The sequence below is a fragment of the Talpa occidentalis genome, unplaced genomic scaffold (genome assembly GCF_014898055.3).
Source record: "Talpa occidentalis isolate TD23 unplaced genomic scaffold, MPIMG_talOcc4v2.1 talOcc4.6, whole genome shotgun sequence".
Classification (NCBI taxonomy): Eukaryota; Metazoa; Chordata; class Mammalia; order Eulipotyphla; family Talpidae; genus Talpa; species Talpa occidentalis.
In genome coordinates, this window is record NW_023604972.1 from 65,275,225 (window position 1) to 65,294,739 (window position 19,515).

General features: G+C 36.9%; 1 protein-coding gene across 6 annotated transcripts in view; it reads left to right on the plus strand.

Annotated features, from left to right (window-relative positions):
- RAP1GDS1 (Rap1 GTPase-GDP dissociation stimulator 1) overlaps positions 1-19,515 on the plus strand; it is a 326,851-nt gene that overhangs the window by 228,256 nt on the left and 79,080 nt on the right. For all 6 annotated transcript variants that reach the window (XM_037529845.2, XM_037529841.2, XM_054687846.1 and 3 more), the window contains one exon: positions 19,260-19,403. In XM_037529845.2, the coding sequence (XP_037385742.1) occupies positions 19,260-19,403 (144 nt within the window). The remainder of the gene's footprint in view (positions 1-19,259; positions 19,404-19,515) is intronic.

The following is a 19,515-nucleotide window of genomic DNA, read 5'->3' on the forward strand; positions in this document are numbered from 1 at the left end:
CATGCGGGATTTTCACCAGCCGGCTTGGATCGAACCCGCATTGCAGAGACTGTGGACAGCTTCACAGTTCGGCACTCAACCGCCTGCACCACCAGGGAGGCCCCAAAATAAACATTCTATTATAAAAATGCAAGAGCAGATACAAATTGCCCTCCAGAAACAGGATTTTGGGATGGGCAAGTCCCTTTTTGGGGGCCATTTCATGGCCCAGTGGAAAGGAGACCAGTCTTTCCCTGATAGTGGTAACAAAGAGGAACAGGAAGAGGAGGACTGCCACTTAATAGAAACCTTTTATCCACCAGTGGAAAATACTGCCCATGAGGCCAGTGAAGGCTCCACAAGCCTCACCCCTTCACTCCACCCCAGCAGTAAGACTTTGACTTCTCTCACTAGACAAGGCACGCATTTTGGCCAAGGGAACTGGTCTGGGGAAGGACAGTTCCCTGTTCATCAATTCCCGATTGGGAGAGTGAATGAACAGGATCAGCCTGCTGAATATTACTGTTCTTATGATCCCTTTTCCCCAGAGGAATCTCTTAAATTGGAAAAACTCTGTTCCTTCATACCGGAAGGACCCCCAAAAGATGGCAGATTTGTTTGCCTCAGTTTTTGCCTCCCATCACCCAAGTTGGGCAGACGTACAATCTATGTTAAATATGTTACTTACTTGTGATGAACAAAGGATGATCTTGGGAAAGGCTAGGGAAGAAGCTGGTCTTCTCCACTTGGAAGATATAGGTAACCCAGAATTAGAGGAGGCTGTTCCTTTGGTAGATACTAGCTGGGATCCCAATGATGGAGACATGGAAATGTTGAAGCACTACCAAAAGTGCCTGTGTTAGTAGGGCTGATGCAGGTGATCCCAAAACAAGAGTTTTGGTAAAATCCTAAAGGTAAATTAAAATGTGATTGAAGATACTTTGGAGTTTTTAGAACAAATTATGCAAGCATACAGCAGATACACAGATATAAACCCTGATGCACCAGGAAAATGCTAAAATGGTAAATATGACATTTATTGACCAGAGTTCTCCACATATAAAGAGAAAGTAAACTAAGATTGAGGGTGCTATAAAAATGATTCATTTGCAGTTAGTGGGCATTGCATTCAGAGTCAACAGTGGAAGGGAGGAAAGCACACCTAGGCCTTTATTGGTATTTGTGGAAAGATAGTACAGGGCAGGATTCAGAAGAAAAAGAGAGGGGGAAATAAGAGAAACACAAGGGGAGATAAATATGTGTATTGTAGAAAGGAAGGCCTTTGGAAAAACAAATGCCCTTGATTAGGAACAAGAAATGGGAGAAGTTATAAAAATATGGAAAAGAAAAAGAGGCCCATGAAAGAACAAAGTAGAGATTCATGTAAACATTGGAAAATGGAAAATGGGCAAAATAGGAGAAATGAAGGACCAAGGAAAGAAGAGAAAAGACAAATGGTGATTAAGAAGTATGGTGTTGATGAAGAATAAGGTGATGAGGTTTCCACTCAATGGATCAGGTCTTACCTAAGACCTAGCAGAGAAGAGATGCCCAAGCCCATTTTTCGAAAAATGGTCTGGTCCTCATGCTGTGTTGTTAACCACACACACTTCTTTGAAGCTTGTAGGAAAAAACCTTGGGTACATCATTTGAGAGTAAAGAAGGCTCTAAAAGATGAACTGGAGACCAGAACTCACTGGGCGTGCGAAGCAGTTGAGGAATTGAAATGTTTGAGATAAAAAGGACTAATCAAACTCTCTTGAAAATGTAGATTGGCTTTACAATAGCTATTTTGAAAACTAATGTAACTTTAATTGTAATGGACTGCTCCTCATGGTATTACCTTTTGTATTGAGTAGCACTGTTACTTTTATTATCTTGGGTACCAACTGAAACAGGGATATGTGGTAAGAGCAGGGGAATAGGATAGGCCAGCATGGCCACCCACCTGCTCAGCTCTAAGACAAGATAGCTGCAAAAAAAACCCCAAAAGGCCAAAACCTAAAACCCAGGGCTCTAACAATGCAATACCCATACAATAGGGGCCTATGGGCTATAGCCTCAGGCTCCGGGAACAACCATGAAGTTTATTTTACAAACGGGAACAGAGTTTACTCTAGCCACAAGTGGCTGGCTATCTCACCTAGATTGTGTCTACGAGAAGTAGAAGCAGTGTACTGATCACCTGTCACCAGGAGTGCCAGATAGCACTGGCCAATAGTGATGGCAACTACTGGTCCCCTTGAGTCAGTGTCAGAGACACCAAGTGTTTTTTTTTTTTTTTTTTAAAGGTTTATTTAAGGGCCTCCCTGGTGGCGCAGCGGTTGACCACTGGGTTGCAAAGCTGCCCACGGCCTCCACAGCGCCGGTTCGATCCCCGGCCATCGGAGGAGGGTCCCACATGGCGCGCGCAGACCTCTCCTGCTGCCCGCTGCTCCCCTCAGCAGTGTACTTCGGTCCTTCTGCCTGCTCTGCTCCCCACTCTGGCTCTGGTGAATTCTCTCACCCTCCCGCGCTTCTGACTGTACCCAGTGCATGTATAAACAAACAAACAAACAAATAAAAACATGCCTCTATTTAAAAAAAAAATAAAAAAATAATGGTTTATTTAAGCATACAAGAACTGGGGTTAGAGGATTCACTAGAGACAGAGTGGGGAGCAGAACAGGCAGATCTAATGAAATACACTGCTGAAGGGAGCAGTGGGCAAGACAGGAGAGGTCTGCTGTGCCATGTGGGTGATACCGGAATTGTCAGGCCTAGTCTCCCAGCCAGGAACAGACCCCAGACTGCAGGGGCAGCGCTGAGCCCCAGCCACTAGACCCCCAGGGGTTGGTGTCTCACGAAGCCGCAGCAGGAACTTCCAAGCAAGCGAGAAGAGGCAGGTTTGTTTAGAGAAAGAAAAAGTTTATTGAGGAGAAAAAGAACAGAAATAAAGTGGGACTCCCAAGCCAGGGAACCAGGCCTGGGAGGGGCAAGGAAGCCAAAGTGGAGTCGTGTCTCAGGGAATATATACCTTCTTTCCCTAATTATTCTAAAGTTCCACCAGTCTCTTTGTGATTGGTTAGTTCTTGGCTGTTTCACTTAATTTGCTACTGAGCGGGGGATCTTCACATTCCTTATCTAACAGCTTTCTCTTTCCCCATTTGTTGCATCTTTATCTTTATGGCCCAGTCCTCTGGATGAACATCCCTGCATTGAAGTTAAACAGCTGCCCTTCTAATGTGTCCATAAATTAAACCACTCTCCATTTCTCCAATCTCTGCCTCCCTTTACCACCTGAAGGAAATCAGGACGAGCGTTAACAATGTTGTCCTTGGTCCTGGGATGTTTGTTTTTCCTAGTGGAATTGGTTATATTCCCTTGGTTGTCCTTATCTCTGAAGCCTCCCTAAATTTTTCAGAGGTCCCCTCCTGCACTATCCCTAAAACTGCCTAATTCCTAGCTTGCCCTGTGTCTCATGGGTCACCTCATTGGCTGGGGATCAAACTCGTGCTGTAGTAGCTACGAATTGCTTCATAGGGCTCACCCTTTACCCCTTGCGCCACCAATGAGGTCCCAAGACTCCAAGGGTTAACAGCTCTTTGTGACACCAGGCCTTGGTGCTCCTTTCAGGCAATGTCAGAGACAGGACCAGAGGCCAAGTGAAACAGGACCAGAGGCTTACTGACTCTCTGTCTCTGACAGAGGTCTCCATCTCCCTTCCCTCCTTGGAGATCAGCTTCTAGATGGTTTTTTCTTCTCTCAGCTTCTGGCCCTTTTTCTTTGCTCTTTCCTCAGAGTCCCGGTACACAGTCTTCTGCTTGCTTCATCAGAGATTTGTACAGTTTGTTTTTTTTCCAGCTTCCTCTGATGCTGGCTTATATTACCTTTCAGAGTGCTATACTCACAAGTCTGATTGGGCTGTTTTTCAATCCTGTGGCTGATTGGACCATTTAGCACCAATCAGTTAATAGCTCAGACCTGATTGGTCCACTCCATGATCCAGGAATTAATAGGGCAGTTACTGGACTCAGAGGAGCAACTGCCACTACTGACTTTTGGTGGAGCAGCAAGGTGAGAGAACACCACTGTTGCTGTCAGCTCCTGCTGACTGAGGAGTCTCCTGCCTGACAGCTGGGTTCTGGTAACAAGTCCGCAATGGCATATCTTATAGACTGTATCTTGGAACACAAGTCAATTGTCAACAAAACCACAGAGATCAAATTTATACCTAGTTCCTTATCTGACCACTATACTGTAAAACTGGAAATCAACTATAAAGGAAAAAAACAAAAAAGAAAAACCAGAAAATCTGTGAATACATAGAGATTAAATAGCATTCTGCTTGGCAGCTAGTGGATCAAAGAGGAAATCATACAGAAATAAAATTATCCCTTGAAGCATATATACGTGAGAATATAATTTACCAAAATTTATGGAATGGAGGAAAGGTGGTCATGAGGGAGAAGATAGTTGGAATAGTGGGCCTCCCCGGTGGCGCAGCGGTTGAGCGCTGGGTTGCGAAGCTAACCGGCCTCTGCAGCGCCAGTTCGATCCCCGGCTGCTCCCCGGCCACTGGAGGAGGGTCCCACATGGCGCGCAGACCTCTCCTGCCGCCCGCTGCTCCCCTCAGCAGTGTACTTCAGTCCTTCTGCCTGCTCTGCTCCCCGCTCTGGCTCTGGTGAATTCTCTCACCCTCCCGCGCTTCTGACTGTACCCAGTGCATGTATAAACAAAACAAACAAACAAACAAATAAATAAATAACATGCCTCTATTAAAAAAAAAAAAAAAAAAAAAAAAAAGATAGTTGGAATAGAGACATATTAAAAAAAAAAAGAAAACCCAAATAAGCAATCTAATATCATATGCCAAACAACTTGAGAAAGACAAAACCAAAATTACTAGAATGAAGAAAATAATAAAAATAGAAATAAATGAAATAGTAATCTAAAAGACTACAAAAACATCAATGAACCTAATAGCTGATTCATTAAGAGAGAATAGATCAGGCTGTTGCTAAGTTAACACAAGAGCAAAACAGAAAACAATAAACAGAATCACAAAAAAAGAGGAAAAGTCATTATAAATATCACAGACATACAAAATGTCATGATATATATACCTATAAATTTGATAACCTTGAAGAAATGTATAAATTTCTAGATCAACATAATCTACCAAGGTGAATATAGGAAGGAACAGATGAACTGAATAAGCCAATGCAAACATGATAGTTGAATCAGTAATAAAGTATTCTAACCCAAAAAAAGGCAAAAAACCAAGATGGCTTCTTTAGTATATTTTTTAATTTTTAATTTTTTACATCATTGTTCATTTTTGAACAATATTTGCTTCCCCCCAACCCATCAGATGAAGTCCCCATAGAATTTCCTTCACCAATGCACCCTTGTACCATCACCTCAGGTCCCTGTGTTCCTCCCTTCCTTCCTCTGATCTCTCTCCCTCCTCCTCTGCAGTGTGTCTCTAAGTTATAATTGTCTGCTTTTGCTTAGTTGTGTTTTTTTTTTTTTTTTAACACTGATGTCTTATTTGGTTTGCCTATAATTCCTTCTAGCTCCATCTACATTGCTGCAAATGGCATGATTTTATCTTTTTTGGTTGATGAGTAATATTCCATTGTGTATATATACCACATCTTCTTGATCCAGGTATCTATTTTTGGGCATTTGGGTTTCTAGGTTTTACATATTGTAAACAGTGCTGCGATAAACATAGAGGTACAGGTATTCTTTTGAGTCAATGTTTTTGTGTCCTTTGGGCCAATCCCTAAGAGTGGAATTGCTGGGTACTATGGTAGCTCCATTTTTAGTAGACTGAGGAACCTCCAGACAGCTTTCCATAGTGGTTGGACCAGTTTGCATGCCCACCAGCAATGTAGGAGAGTTCCGTTTTCACCACATCTTCACCAACATTTGTTGTTGCTAGTTTTTTTGATATTTGTCATTCTTACTGGTGGAAGATGGTATCTCAATGTGGTTTTGATTTGCATTTCCCTGATTATAAGGGAAGTTGAACGTTTTTTCATATTCCTGTTGGCTGTTTGCATTTCTTCTTGCATGTCTTTTAAGTTATTCTGCCCATTTCTTGACTGGATTATTTACTTTGTTTTTGTTGAGTCATATGAGTTCTTTGTGTATCTTTGTGATCAGTCCCTTATCAGTTGTATATAGTGCGAAAATTTTCTCCCAGTCAGTGGGGTGTCTCTTTATTTTGGTTAATGTCTCTTTTGCTGTTCAGAAGCTTTTCAATTTGATGTAATCCCAGGTGTTTTATCTTTTCCTTGACTTTCTTTGCTTTGGATGATGAGTCTTTAAAGATGTTATTAGATATATGCCTTGTAGTGTTTTACCTATATTTTTTCTATATATTTTATGGTTTCAGGTCTATGTCCAGTTCTTTTATCCATTTTGAGTTGATTTTTGTGCATGGTGTGAGGTAGTGACCTAGTTTCATTTTTTTTTTTTGCATGTGGTGGTCCAGTTTTCCCAGCACCATTTATTGAACAAACTGTCCATGTTCAATTGCATGTTCTTTGCTCCTTTGTCAAAGATTAGTTGCCCATTTAAGTGTGGCTTTATTTCTGGGCTTTCTATTTGGTTCCATTGGTCTGTGTGTCTGTTTTTGTTTCAGTACCAAACTGTTTTAATTATTATGGCTTTGTAGTATGGCTTGAAGTTTGGAAGTGTAATACCTCCTTTCTCCTTTGTTTTTATCAGTAGGGCTTTAGCTATTCACAGTTTTTTGTGGTTCCATATGAATTTCATCAGTATTTATTCTATTTCTTTGAAGAATGTTAATTGAGATTTTTATTGGAATAGTGTTTAATCTGTATATTGCTTTTGATAGGATGCCCATTTTAATAAAGTTGGTTCTTCCAATCCATGAGCAGGGGATGTCTTTCCATTTCACTGTGTCTTCTATTTCTTTTAACAGTGTATTATTTTCTTTGTATAGATCCTTCACCTCTTTTGTTAGATTTATACTGAAGTATTTGATTTTTTTTTTTTGTTTCAGTGATAAAAGGGATGGTTTTCTTGACTTACTTTAATTAATTTTATGAAACTATTAAGGAACTATTGATAACTCACTTAAATTTGTTTTAAAAATATAAGAAGGAATCCTTTTAATATATCTTATGTCAGCATTAACTCAATACCAAAATCAAAGAAATATAACACAATTATATACAAATACACTTGATGAACATTGATGCAGCATTCAACAAATTGTTTCCAAATAGAATTTAACTGTCACAAAGATTATATGCCATTATAAATTATAATTCATCTCTGGTATGCAGGGATAGTTTGAGTTACTTAAACCAATTAATGGAATACATCTTAACTACAAAAATAAAGATTAAATTTATATGGAGACAGCCAGACCCACCACCACACAGCTCGCCTGGACTTACACCAGCACACCTTCTTAAGTTTCCACTCAACGCCCTCAGGCACCCTAGCTGGCACAGCCACTGCACCATTTACTGGTACCTATACTGGGGGAGGCCGATCGAGGCCCTGCCCACAAGCCCAGTCATCCAGAAGCACCACCAACTCACTGCATGCCAGGATCTACACCTGGGTAGGACCCTGGTACTGTACCCATCACATGGTAAACACCCAGAATAGTGGAAGAGGAAGAACCACTCCCAAGAAAAGCCATATCTTTAGCAAGGCAAACCCGAAAGCCAACTAGAAGTGGAAAAAACAAATAATCAGGGGAAAATATACCACAAAAGGAAAACCAATCTCCAGAACCCAAATAACACAGATATGGAAAAGTGTTCTTTCTATCAGATAAAGAATTCAAAATGCCAAAATTAAGAAAACTAATGATTTAGAACAATAGAAAGAAAAATCAGTAAAAGGTCAGATATATACAGGAAAACTTAGAAATGCAAACGAATGCTAAGAATAACACAGCAAACAGAACATCTTTAAAACTTAAAAAAAGAAAAAAAAACAAATGCAGAACACTAAAAAGACCAATGGAGCACATTAAAAGCACTGGAGAAAGCCATGGAAATAGACCATGTGGAATAATGAATCCGTAATCTTGAAGATGCAGATGTGAAAAGAATCAATATCGATAAAGACGACACGAAGAAAAGACAAGAATTATCTGACACCGTGAAGAAAGGAAATAACATCACAGGAAACCTAGAAGGATAAGACAAAAAAAAAGATGCCTGGAAAAACTATGTAAGGAAATAATTGAAGAAACCTTCCCAAAATTGAAAAATGAAAATGCGTTCAGAAATACAGAAAGCTAAAAGAACAACAAGCTACCTAAAAGGGAATCTACAGCAAGACACATAATAATGCTTCCAAGAGTAGAAGAAAAAGAAAAAAATAAGCTGAAAGAAACTGATAACCTATAAAGAAACACTGTTTAGGGTAACAGTTCACTACATCAACATGAAGAAAGATTAAAAGCCATGTGGTCATATCAATAGATGCTGAGAATGCATTTAATAAGTTCCAGCTATTTATGATGAAAATCCTCAGGACTGGGGTTAAACTGAACATATCTTAACATAATAATATACATTTCCAACAAACCTACAACATATCATTCCCAATGGTGAAAAACAGATTTTGTACTTAGATCTGCTACAAGGATGTCTACTCACCATTATTATTCACATACTATTGAATATTCTAACTAGAACAATTAAACTAGAGAAGGATATCAACAAATCCAAAATGGGGAAGAATTAAAGCTATCATCATTTACATGTTATATGATACGTGTAAAGAGACCTCAGGCTCCATGGAGGAAAAATATCTATAGTTAATCAGCTTAGTAGGCAGCAGGGTATAAGAGCAATAAAAATCAGTTACTTTCCTATATACAGACAATGAAATGGAAGAGGAAGAAATTAAGAAAGCAATTGCATTTATAGTCACACCAAAAAAGAATTAGATATCCTAGGATTAAACATTAAAAATGGAGGTTAAAGACCCATACAGTCAAAAGTATAAGGCATAGTTAAAGAAACAGATGACACAAAGAAATGGATGAGAAAATTAACACTGCTTGTGGATGGGAAAATTAACACTTTCAAAATAGTCATCTTCCTTAAGTTAGTAATGTGCATTCAATACAATTCCTATAGAAATACCAATGGTATTTTTTTCCAAGAACTGAAATAAGCATAACTGAAGTTTATATGAATTTACAAAAGGTAGCAGAAATGTTCTGACAAAAGGAAAGAGAATGGAGGTATCACACTTTCAGATCTCAATTTTTTTGTAAAGCCATAATAATAAAAACAGCATAGTGCAGAAAAAAAAAAAAAAGAGAGACACGCAGACCAATGAAATGAAATTGAGAACCCAAAAATAAACACACATCTATATGGAATGTTAATCTATGACTACAGATCCAAGAACATACACTGAAACAAGGATGGCTTCTTCAATAAATGGTGTTGGTAAAACTGGACAGACAGCTGCATAAAAAGAATAAAACTAAACTATATCTCACACCATACAGAAAAATCAATCCAAAATCTATATAAGGCTTAGTTTAAGACCAGAAACCATAAAATACACAGAACAAAACAAAGCATAGCATTACATGACATAAGCTTCAGTAATTCTTTAGGAATTCTACCCCAACTGCAAAGAAAACAAAACATAATGAACTGGGTTAACTATATCAAACTAAAAAGCTTCTTCATAGTGAAAGAAACCGTAACTAAGATGAATTACAAATGAAAGACCAAAGTGAAATACAATCTCATACCTTGTGAGAATGATTTATATTTAAAAGATCTGAAACAGGTGCTGGTAAGGATGGGGAGAAAAAACTCTGCTGCACTGTTAGTGAGAAAGGAGAGTGGTCTGGCCCTTTTGAAAGCAGTGTGGATGTGATTTAATACATTAAAAATGGATATACCATATGACCCAGTATTTCCTCTAAAAAATTGAAAATACTGATTTGAAAGGAAACTTGCAATCCCATGTTTTTGAGTGCTAACCATACAGCCAAATGGAAAAACATACATACCTAAAAACAGATGAGCAGATCAAGAAGATATGGGGGTGTGTGTGTGTGTGTGTGTGTGTGTATATATATATATATATATACAATCAAACATTATTCAGTGATTAAAAGAGATCTCATCCATTTATGGCAATATGGATGGAACTGAAAGTAATATTGCTAAGTAAAATAAGCCAGAAGGTGATAAATACCAGGTGGTGTTAGTATTATGTGGAATATAGAGTATCTAATAAACTAAGTTTCATATAAAGACAAGCTTTCTTTTTTTAATTTTTTTAAAATTTATATATATTTTACACCATTGTGCATTTTTAAACAATGTTTGCTTACCTCTCCCCCATCAGGTGTTGTTCTCATAGAATTTCCTTCACCAATTCACCAGTGCTCCATCGCCACAGTCCCCTGTGCTCCTCCTTCCATCCCTCTGATCCCTCTCCCTCCTCCTCTCCTGCAGGATGTCTCTGGTTTTTAATTGTCTGTTTTGTAATGTTTGTTGTGCTTTGTATTGTTTTTATTTTTATCCACTGATAATCTTATTTGGTTCCCCTCTATTCCTCCTGAAAGTGAACCCACCTGATATTTTTCTTTTTCCTTCTGACTTATTTCACTGAGTATAATTCCTTCTAGCTCCATCCATGTTGTTGCAAATGGCATGAGTTTATCTTTTTTGATTGCTGAAGTGTGTGTATATACCACATCTTCTTAATCTATTTTTGGGCATTTGGGTTGTGTCAGGTGTTACCTATTTTAAATAGTGCTGTAATAAACATAGGGGTGCAGGTATTCTATTGAATCAATGTTCTTGTGTCCTTTGGGTAGATCCCTAGGAATGGAATTGCTGGGTCGTATGATAGCTCCCATTTAGTAGCCTGAAGACCTCCAGACAGTTTTCCATAGTGGTTGGACCAGTTTGCATTCCCACCAGCAATGCAGGAGAGTTCCTTTTTCACCACATCCTCACCAACAGTTGTTGTTGCTAGTTTTTTTTTGATATGTGCCATTGTTACTGGTGTAAGGTGGTATCTCAATGTGGTTTTGATTTGCATTTCCCCCATTATAAGGGATGTTGAACATTTTTTCATATACCTGTTGGCCATTTGCATTTCCTCTTTGGAGAAGTGTCTTTTGTTCTTCTGCCCATTTCTTTTTTTTTTTTTAAGGTTTATTTATTTTTACAAGCACTGGGGCACAGGCCAGAGGTACAGGAGGGTGAGAGAATTCACCAGACAGAACAGGGAGCAGAAAGGGCAGAAGGACCGAAGTACACTGCTGAGAGGAGCAGCAGGAAAGACAGGAGAGGTCCGCGTCTCTACATGGGAATCTTCCTGGCTGGCCAGGAATCAAACTGGAGCCGCAGAGGCTGCAGACAGCTTCACAGTACTGCGCTCAACCCACTGTACCACCCAGGAGGCCCATTTTCTGCCCATTTCTTGACTGGATTGTTTACTTTGTTCTTGTTGAGTGGTGTGAGTTCTTTGTGTATCTTTGTGATCAATCCCATATCAGTTGTATGGAGTGCAAAGATTTTTTTCCCAATTAGTGGGGTGTCTCTTTGTTTTGCTTAATGTCTCTTGCTGTTCAGAAGCTTTTCAATTTGATGTAATCCCAGGCATTTATCTTTTCCTTGACTTTCTTTGCTTTGGTGATGGGTCTTTAAAGATGTTACTGAGATGTAGGTCTTGTTTGTTTTACCTATATTTTTTCCCATCTATTTTATGGTTTTGGATCTTATGTCCAGATCTTGTATCCATCTTGGGTTGATTTTTGTGTATGGTGAGAGGTATTGGTCTAGTTTCATTCTTTTGCATGTGGTGGTCCAGTTTTCCCAGCACCATTTATTGAACAAACTGTCCTTGTTCCATTGCATAATCTTTGTTCCTTTGTCAGAGAATAGTTCTCCATTTATGTGTGGCTTTATTTCTGCACTTTCTATTTGGTTACATTGGTCTATGTGTCTGTTTTTTGTTCCAATACCATACTGTTTTAATTAGTATGGCTTTGTAGTATAGTTTGAAGTTGGAAGTATAATATCTCCATTCTCCTTTGTTTCCATCAGGAGGGCTTTTGCAGTTTTTTTTGTGGTTCCATATGAAATTCATCAGTATTTATTCTATTTCTTTAAAGAATGTCATTGAGATTTTTTTTGGACTACCATGAATTTGTATATTGCTTTTGGTAGGATGGCCATTTTAATAATGTTAATTCTTCCAATCCATGAGCAAGGGATGTCTTTCCATTTCTTTGTGTCTTCTTTTGTTTATTTCATGTGTTTTTTCTTTGTATATGTCCTTCTCCTCTTTTGTTAGGTTTATTCCCAAGTATTTGATTTTTTTTCTTTCAATTATAAAAGTGATGGTTTTCTTTATTTCTTCTTCTTTAGATTGTTTGTGTATAGGAAGGCTACTGATTTTTGTGTGTTGATTTTGTATGCTGCTACTTTACTAAACTGGTTATTTTGAGGTGTTTTCTGTGGAATTTTTAGGGTTCTCTATATATATTCATATCATCTGAAAATACTGATAGGTTTACTTCTTCTTTCCCTATTTTTATTCCCAGTATGTCATTCTCTTGTCTTATTGCTCTGACTAGGACCTCCAGTATTATATTGAAGAACAGTGTTGAGAGAGGGCATCCTTGTTTTGTTCCTCATTGTAAAGGAAAGGCCTTCTTCAGCTTTAGAATACTATTAGCTGTGGGTTTATCATGTATGGCTTTTATCATGTGAAGGTATGTTCCTTCCATCCCGAGAATTTCAAGGGCCTTCATCATAAATGGATGTTGGACTTTGTCAAATGCTTTCTCAGCACCTATTGATATGATCATATGGTTTTTATTTTTCTTTTTGTTGATGTGTTAGATTGCACTGATTGATTTTCTTTTGTTGAACCATCCTTTTGCCCCTGGAATAAATTCCACTTGATGGTGTTGTATTATCCCTTTGAAGCATTGTTGGATTCTGTTGGCAAGGATTTTGTTGAAGATTTTTGCATCAGTGTTCATTAGGGATTGGCCTGTAATTTTCTTTTTTTGTGTTGTCTTTGTTTGGTTTGGTATTAGTGTAATTGGCTTTGTAGAACTTACTTGGTAGTATTCTTTGGTTTTCAATTTTTTGAAAGTGTTTGTGTAGCATAGGCACTAATTCATTTCTGAACGTTTGGTAGAATTTATTTTTGAAGCCGTCTGGTGCTGGGCTTTTGTTTTGGGGGAGTGTTCTGATTACTGCTTCAATTTTGCTGCTTGTAAGTGGTTCATTTAGGTGTTGTATCTCTTCATTATCAAGCTTTGGCTGATTATATCATTCTAGGAATTTGTTCATGTCTTCTAGATTGTTGAATTTGTTTGCATACATATGTTCATAATAATCTCTGATTATTCTTTTGATTTCAACAGAGTCTGTTGTGATTTTCCTTTTATTTATGATCCTATTTATATGTGTTTTCTCCCATTTTTTCTTTGTGAGCCTGGCTAGAGACAACCTTTAAAATTAACCTGTAACTGAAGCATCCAGAATGGTGGGGAGTTGGGAAGAAAAAAAAACAAAAAGGGGGGCCTCCCTGGTGGCACAAGGGTTAAGATGCAACCTATGAAGCTGTCTGTAGCCACTGTAGCACGAGTTTGATCCCAGCCAGGGAGCTACCCCCATGGCACAGCAGACCTCTCTTGACTCATCCGCTGCTCCCCTCAGCAGTGTATTTCAGTCGATCTGCCTGTTTTGTTTCCCACTCTGTCTCTGGTGAGTCCTCTTACCCCCTACACCTCTGGCCTGTACTCCAGCTCTTGTATGCATAAATAAATAAATCTTACAAAAAAAAAAAAAAGAGGGAAGGAAACACAAAATATAATGTTGGTGGATTATGGGTATTTGATTGTGTGTACTCTGTGGTTTCAATTTGGGGCACCCAAATATTATCTCTAGTATAGATAAGTCAAAAATCATAAGGATATGCAGAGAATGCCATTTGGTTATATACAACACCCATTTATTACAAGTACATATTAATAATAGGAATAGAAGGAACCTATTTCAGTCTTACAAAGGCCATAGGTCATAAACCAATAACAAATAAAATACTAGTGTTGAAAAACTGAAATTTTTCTTCTTAAGGTCCATATAAATTAGGGATGTCCACTTGTCACAACTTCAGTTTAACTTTGTACTGGAGGTTTTTACCAGAACGATCAGACTAACACAGAAAATAAAGAAAATTCAGATCGACAAGAAGTGGAACTATCATTATTTGCAAGGAGATATTTATATATATAAGATCCTAAAGATGCTATCAAACAATTTTTTAGAAACATTAAGCCAATACAGGGGCCACCTTGATGGTGCAAGGGGTTAAGTCTCAGCACTATGAAGCTACCAGTAGCTGCTGCAACACAAGTTCGATCCCCAGCTAGGGTCTAACCCCCATGGTGTGGAACTCTCCTGTCTCTCCTGCTGCTCCCCTCAGCAGTGTATTTGAGTAGATCTGCCTGTTTAGCTCCCTACTCTCTCTAGTGAATCCTCTCCCCACCTCACAACTCTGGCGTACACCCAAGCTCTTGTATGCAAAAATAAATAAATCTTAAAAAAAAAAGTAACAATAAGCAAATTCAGCAAAGTGCCCATATACAAAATAAACAAATATATAACTTTTTAATATGCAAACAACAAATGAGTATTAAAAGAAATTTAGAGAGTAAGAGAGTTATGTACCACAGGATCTACCTCACAATGGAAGTAAAGACATCTATAAGAGAATTATTAAGGGATTTAGTTTCATAAACTGCATATCACATGCTCATAGATGGGGACAATTACTAATCATATAATCAAAAATGACTATCTTGCTTAAAGTGCAGTAAAAATTTAACACAGCCATAAAAATATCTGCAATATTTTTCAATGAAAATGAACAAATTTTGAAATTTATTGGAACTACAAAAGACTTTGAATTTCAAAAACTACTTTAAGAACAAATGGAGACAAGTAGAGGTATTGTTTCTTGACTTCAAACATTATTGTAAAGTAATAGTATTAAAAGCAGATGATATTGGTAGAAAAATAGATAAATGGACCAGTGGAACAGAATACAAATTGAAGAAATAAATCCATGCATATGGCTGCACCTAATCTGTGAAAAAACTTCCATAACAAAAATGCAGCTGTGAAAGTTGAAAAGCCACACCTAAAATAGTGACATTGGATTACTTTCTAATACCATGCATAAAATTAAATTGCAAATGGATTAAAGAGTTAGGTAGAAGACTTCAAAGTTATTAGTGCATAGAAGTAAAAATTGTTGATACATTCCATATTGACAGTGAAGTTGTTTTTAGTGACTCACCAAAGCAAGGGAGTAAAGAGCAGAAATAAACAGGATTCTTTCAATCAAAAAAAAACTATATAGCAAAATAAATGATTAAATAAAAATCATAGTAAATAGGGAAAAATAATTATACAAATAATTATACAAATAAATCTGATAAGGCATTAATACCCACGGTAACCTCATACAATTCAACAACCAAAAAAATCAAATAATTCAGTTAAAAAATTGGCCGCAGATTTGAACAATTAACCAAAGAGTGTATTCAGAAGACATGAAAAATGTGTTCATTTTTGCTCCTAATGAGCGAGATAGTTTTTAAAACTATACTGAAATACTACCTCATGCCAAATAGAGTGGCAGACACAAGACCCCAACAAGTGGTAGAGTTCATGTTGCAATATAGGAATCCTATTTCACTGTTGGTAGGAATTTGAAATGGTGTATCAATTTTGTAAAGTAATTTGGATGTAATATTAAATATGGAAATTCTTTACTGTCCATCAGTCTCACTTTTATACATATACCCACAAATGTCTTCATGGTTGTGGATGTGCATTCCCGATGATGTAGCAATTCTGCTGTTGACGCTATTCACAGAAATGTGTACATTAGCAACACAAGGTATTAATAATCCTGTTATTTATAAACAGTGAAAATTGGAAACAACTACTAGTAGAATAAATAAAGCATAGTTTATTCGTATAATGGGAAATATGAAAAGGAATAATTTATCAAAAAGAAATAAATGATGAATATTGAAAAAGTTATGAAAAAGAATAAATAAGGCTATAATCGACTAAATGCATGAATCATCAATAATGTTGAAAGGAAAAAGCACTGATAAATATGAAAGATTGCAGTTGTAAAATCAAACTAGCTTTTAGAAACGATCATTGATAATATGCATAAATTTTATATGTTGAAAGAAAGAAGACAACACTGATAAATACATTAAGATTGCATATGTAAAATCAAACTAGCTTTTAGGAAGGATCATTTGGTGAAACTGTAGAAAAGTATGGTTGGCTTACCATAAAATCATGGTAGTATTTTGAGTGAGGGGTGGAGGGAAGGATTTGTAATAGGAAGCGAGACCGCACAGAGAGCCTGTACAGGTAGGTCATTGGCAGTGAATTTCTTTCCTTGTTTTATTTGTTTAGCTATTTAATAACAACCATTTTCTTCATTGTTTTATTTTTGATTGAGGTAATGCTGTTTACAACACTGAATATGATTGAGATGTAGACTCACATCTCTATAAATATAAACACACCAAATGCACCACAGAAGTCCCAATAATCCTCCACAATAGTTCATTGTGCTCCCTTCCTTTGCTCTCCATACAAATTTCTTGATGTAGGTGTTAGTTACATCATTATTTGCTTAATCATAGTTGACTAAGCTTAACTACATATTGTAAACACTTTGTGTGATTTTTTTCACCATTTAGAAAAGATTTGTAACTACAAATATATGGTAGTGATAAAGATAGAAGATGTTCTTGGGCTGATGATGGTGCTAAGTATATTTTTGGTTTTATGCTTTGGCATACTGCCCTACTACTTGTCCTCAGTAAGGCAACTTAAGCCTGCCACATATACCTATGTTCAAGAAAAGGGAGATCTGTAAGCTTTAATCTTTACACACTTAAAATTTTCTAAATGCCTTAGAACTTACTATTTTTTTTAAAGATGCCTAGGTGTTTTCTTTTTTTTAAGATTTATTTATTTATTTATTTATTTATTTATTTATTTATTTATTTATTTTATACAAGCACTGGGTACAGCCAGAAGTGCGGGAAGGTGAGAGAATTCACCAGAGCCAGAGCGGGGAGCAGAGCAAGCAGAAGAGGTGCAGCGGTTGAGTGCTGGGTTGTGAAGCTGCCTGCAGCCTCTGCAGCACTGGTTCTATACCGGGCTGCTCCCCGGCCACGGAGAAGGGTCCCACATGGCGCACAGACTTCTCCTGCAGCCCGCTGCTCCCCTCAGCAGTGTACTTCGGTCCTTCTGCCTGCTCTGCTCCCCGCTCTGGCCCTGGTGAATTCTCCCACCCTCCCGCGCTTCTGACTGTACCCAGTGCTTGTATAAATAAATAAAAATAAATCTTTAAAAAAAAAAAAGAGGCCTGTGCACCATGTGGGATCCTCGCCCACTTGCGGGGATCGAACTGGCGCTGCAGAGGCTGCTGGTGGCTTCGCAAACCAGCGCTCAACCGCTGTGCCACTGGGGAGGCCCAGAACTTATTTTTTTTTTTTTTTTTTCCCAGAACTTATTTTTAAGGGATAAATTTCTTTTCATTTCATGTGGTGGTCTGGCCAAATGAAATTTTTATTGTGACCTTCAGTCAGTATTATGCCAGCTGTAACAATCCTAGCAGTTTTTCAAAATAGCAGTGTTTCCCTTCACCTCTTTTTATAATTATGCAGCAGATTAATACCTCTTAAAACTTGTTGGTGGACTAGCCTTATCATGACATTTTTCTGTCACCATTGATCTTTAGAATAGTATCTTAGGTTTTCCTGCTAGGAGAAGGAAAATTGATTCCAATGTTTAATTGAGACTTCAGTAATTCAGGGGTTTTAATATGAAGACTTTTTTATTGTAACTTTCAATTCTAGTCATTACACATTTTCAGTCCTCACATTATGCATCCAAAGAAATGGCCTTCTTTCAGCATAACTCAGTGCAAAATACCTCTTAAAAGCATGTTCTTAGTTGAAAGTGCTATGTATTCCGAGATACTTAAGGTCAGTTGTCTGGTGACATAAAAGTTAAAATTTTATGCATTAAAATTGCTTAAAGGAAGATATCTTAAGATTAATAAAAGTGTTTCAGCTAGCAAGCTGAAACTGCCTTTACTATAGATATGTACATGTGCAATTTAAAAGGCAAAGCAATGACTAAAAGCCAACTGGAAAATAAAATTTAAATTATAAAATTTCTGTATAGAAAATGCATTTCTAAGGTCAGCTAAATAGAATTTAAGCAATATCAGATACACTCAAAGCACTTAGTTATGCCATTATCAGTTAAAATACCTTTGTGGATCCCCATCTACTCTAATGGGGTAATTCAATAGGGATGCAAATATAAAATCATAAATAAATAAATTTTTATAGTGAAAAGACATTTAAAATATTAGGGTTAGAAGCAAAATTGGCATGAGAGTAGAGTTTGCTATGAACATAATTTTGAAAATTTAATTGGAATGTAAATTTTGTCTCTAAAATTTTGTATTTTGTTGGTTATTCATCAAGAAACATGTAAGTTTTTCATTATGGAAATTTTCAAAACTATTTCTATGAATAAACAATATAATATATACTAAACCACTTTATGCCTATTATCAAGAAAGTGTCAAATTAATGTGAACCTAAAACCCCTTTTTAATAGCATGATTTTTAAAAATCAAAGTTACCGATATGTTAACTGCCCTGAAAAAGTAACATATTTACAAATATGAATTCATTACACTTTTAGCATAGTTTGAAATTTACTAATAGCACTTTATTTTTCAGTAAACTTTTTATTCAAACTCCACTAGTGGATATATTTAATGGTTGTCAGATTTCAAAAAACATAGTCTTAATCTTGTAAATTAAGGAATGTGTGATTAATTTTAAAGTTAGGGATATTTTATATTGCCTTTTAAGCATGACTATAATATCTAAAATATGAATGGAATAATGTGATTACTTGCCAAAAGAGCTGAGAATCATTTTGATTTGGTGCTACCAGATATTGTGGAAGGCAACATAATTTCAAATACAAAAATTAAATAAGGTTTTGTACATTTGAACTGTAGTATCAGATACTTCCCTTTTGAAAATGAAATCATTTAAATGTGTTATCAAAAATATGCATTATCTTGGTTATTCATAAAGGATTACTTTGCCAGAATTCCTAATTCATTTCAAATTTTGATTGTTTTGTTCACATTTTCTTTAGATATTATTAAGCTACAGTTGGTTGAAGCGGGCCTAGTAGAATGTCTACTAGAGATTGTTCAACAGAAAGTAAATAGTGACAAAGAGGATGACACTGCTGAGCTCAAAACTGCTTCAGATCTAATGGTTTTATTACTTCTTGGTGGTGAGTTATAATTTCTAATAACCAAATAACATGGTTGTCAGATTTTAAATTTTGTTAATTTTGGCCCTCCCTGGTGGTGCAAGGGGTATAGATACAACCTATGAAGCTAGCC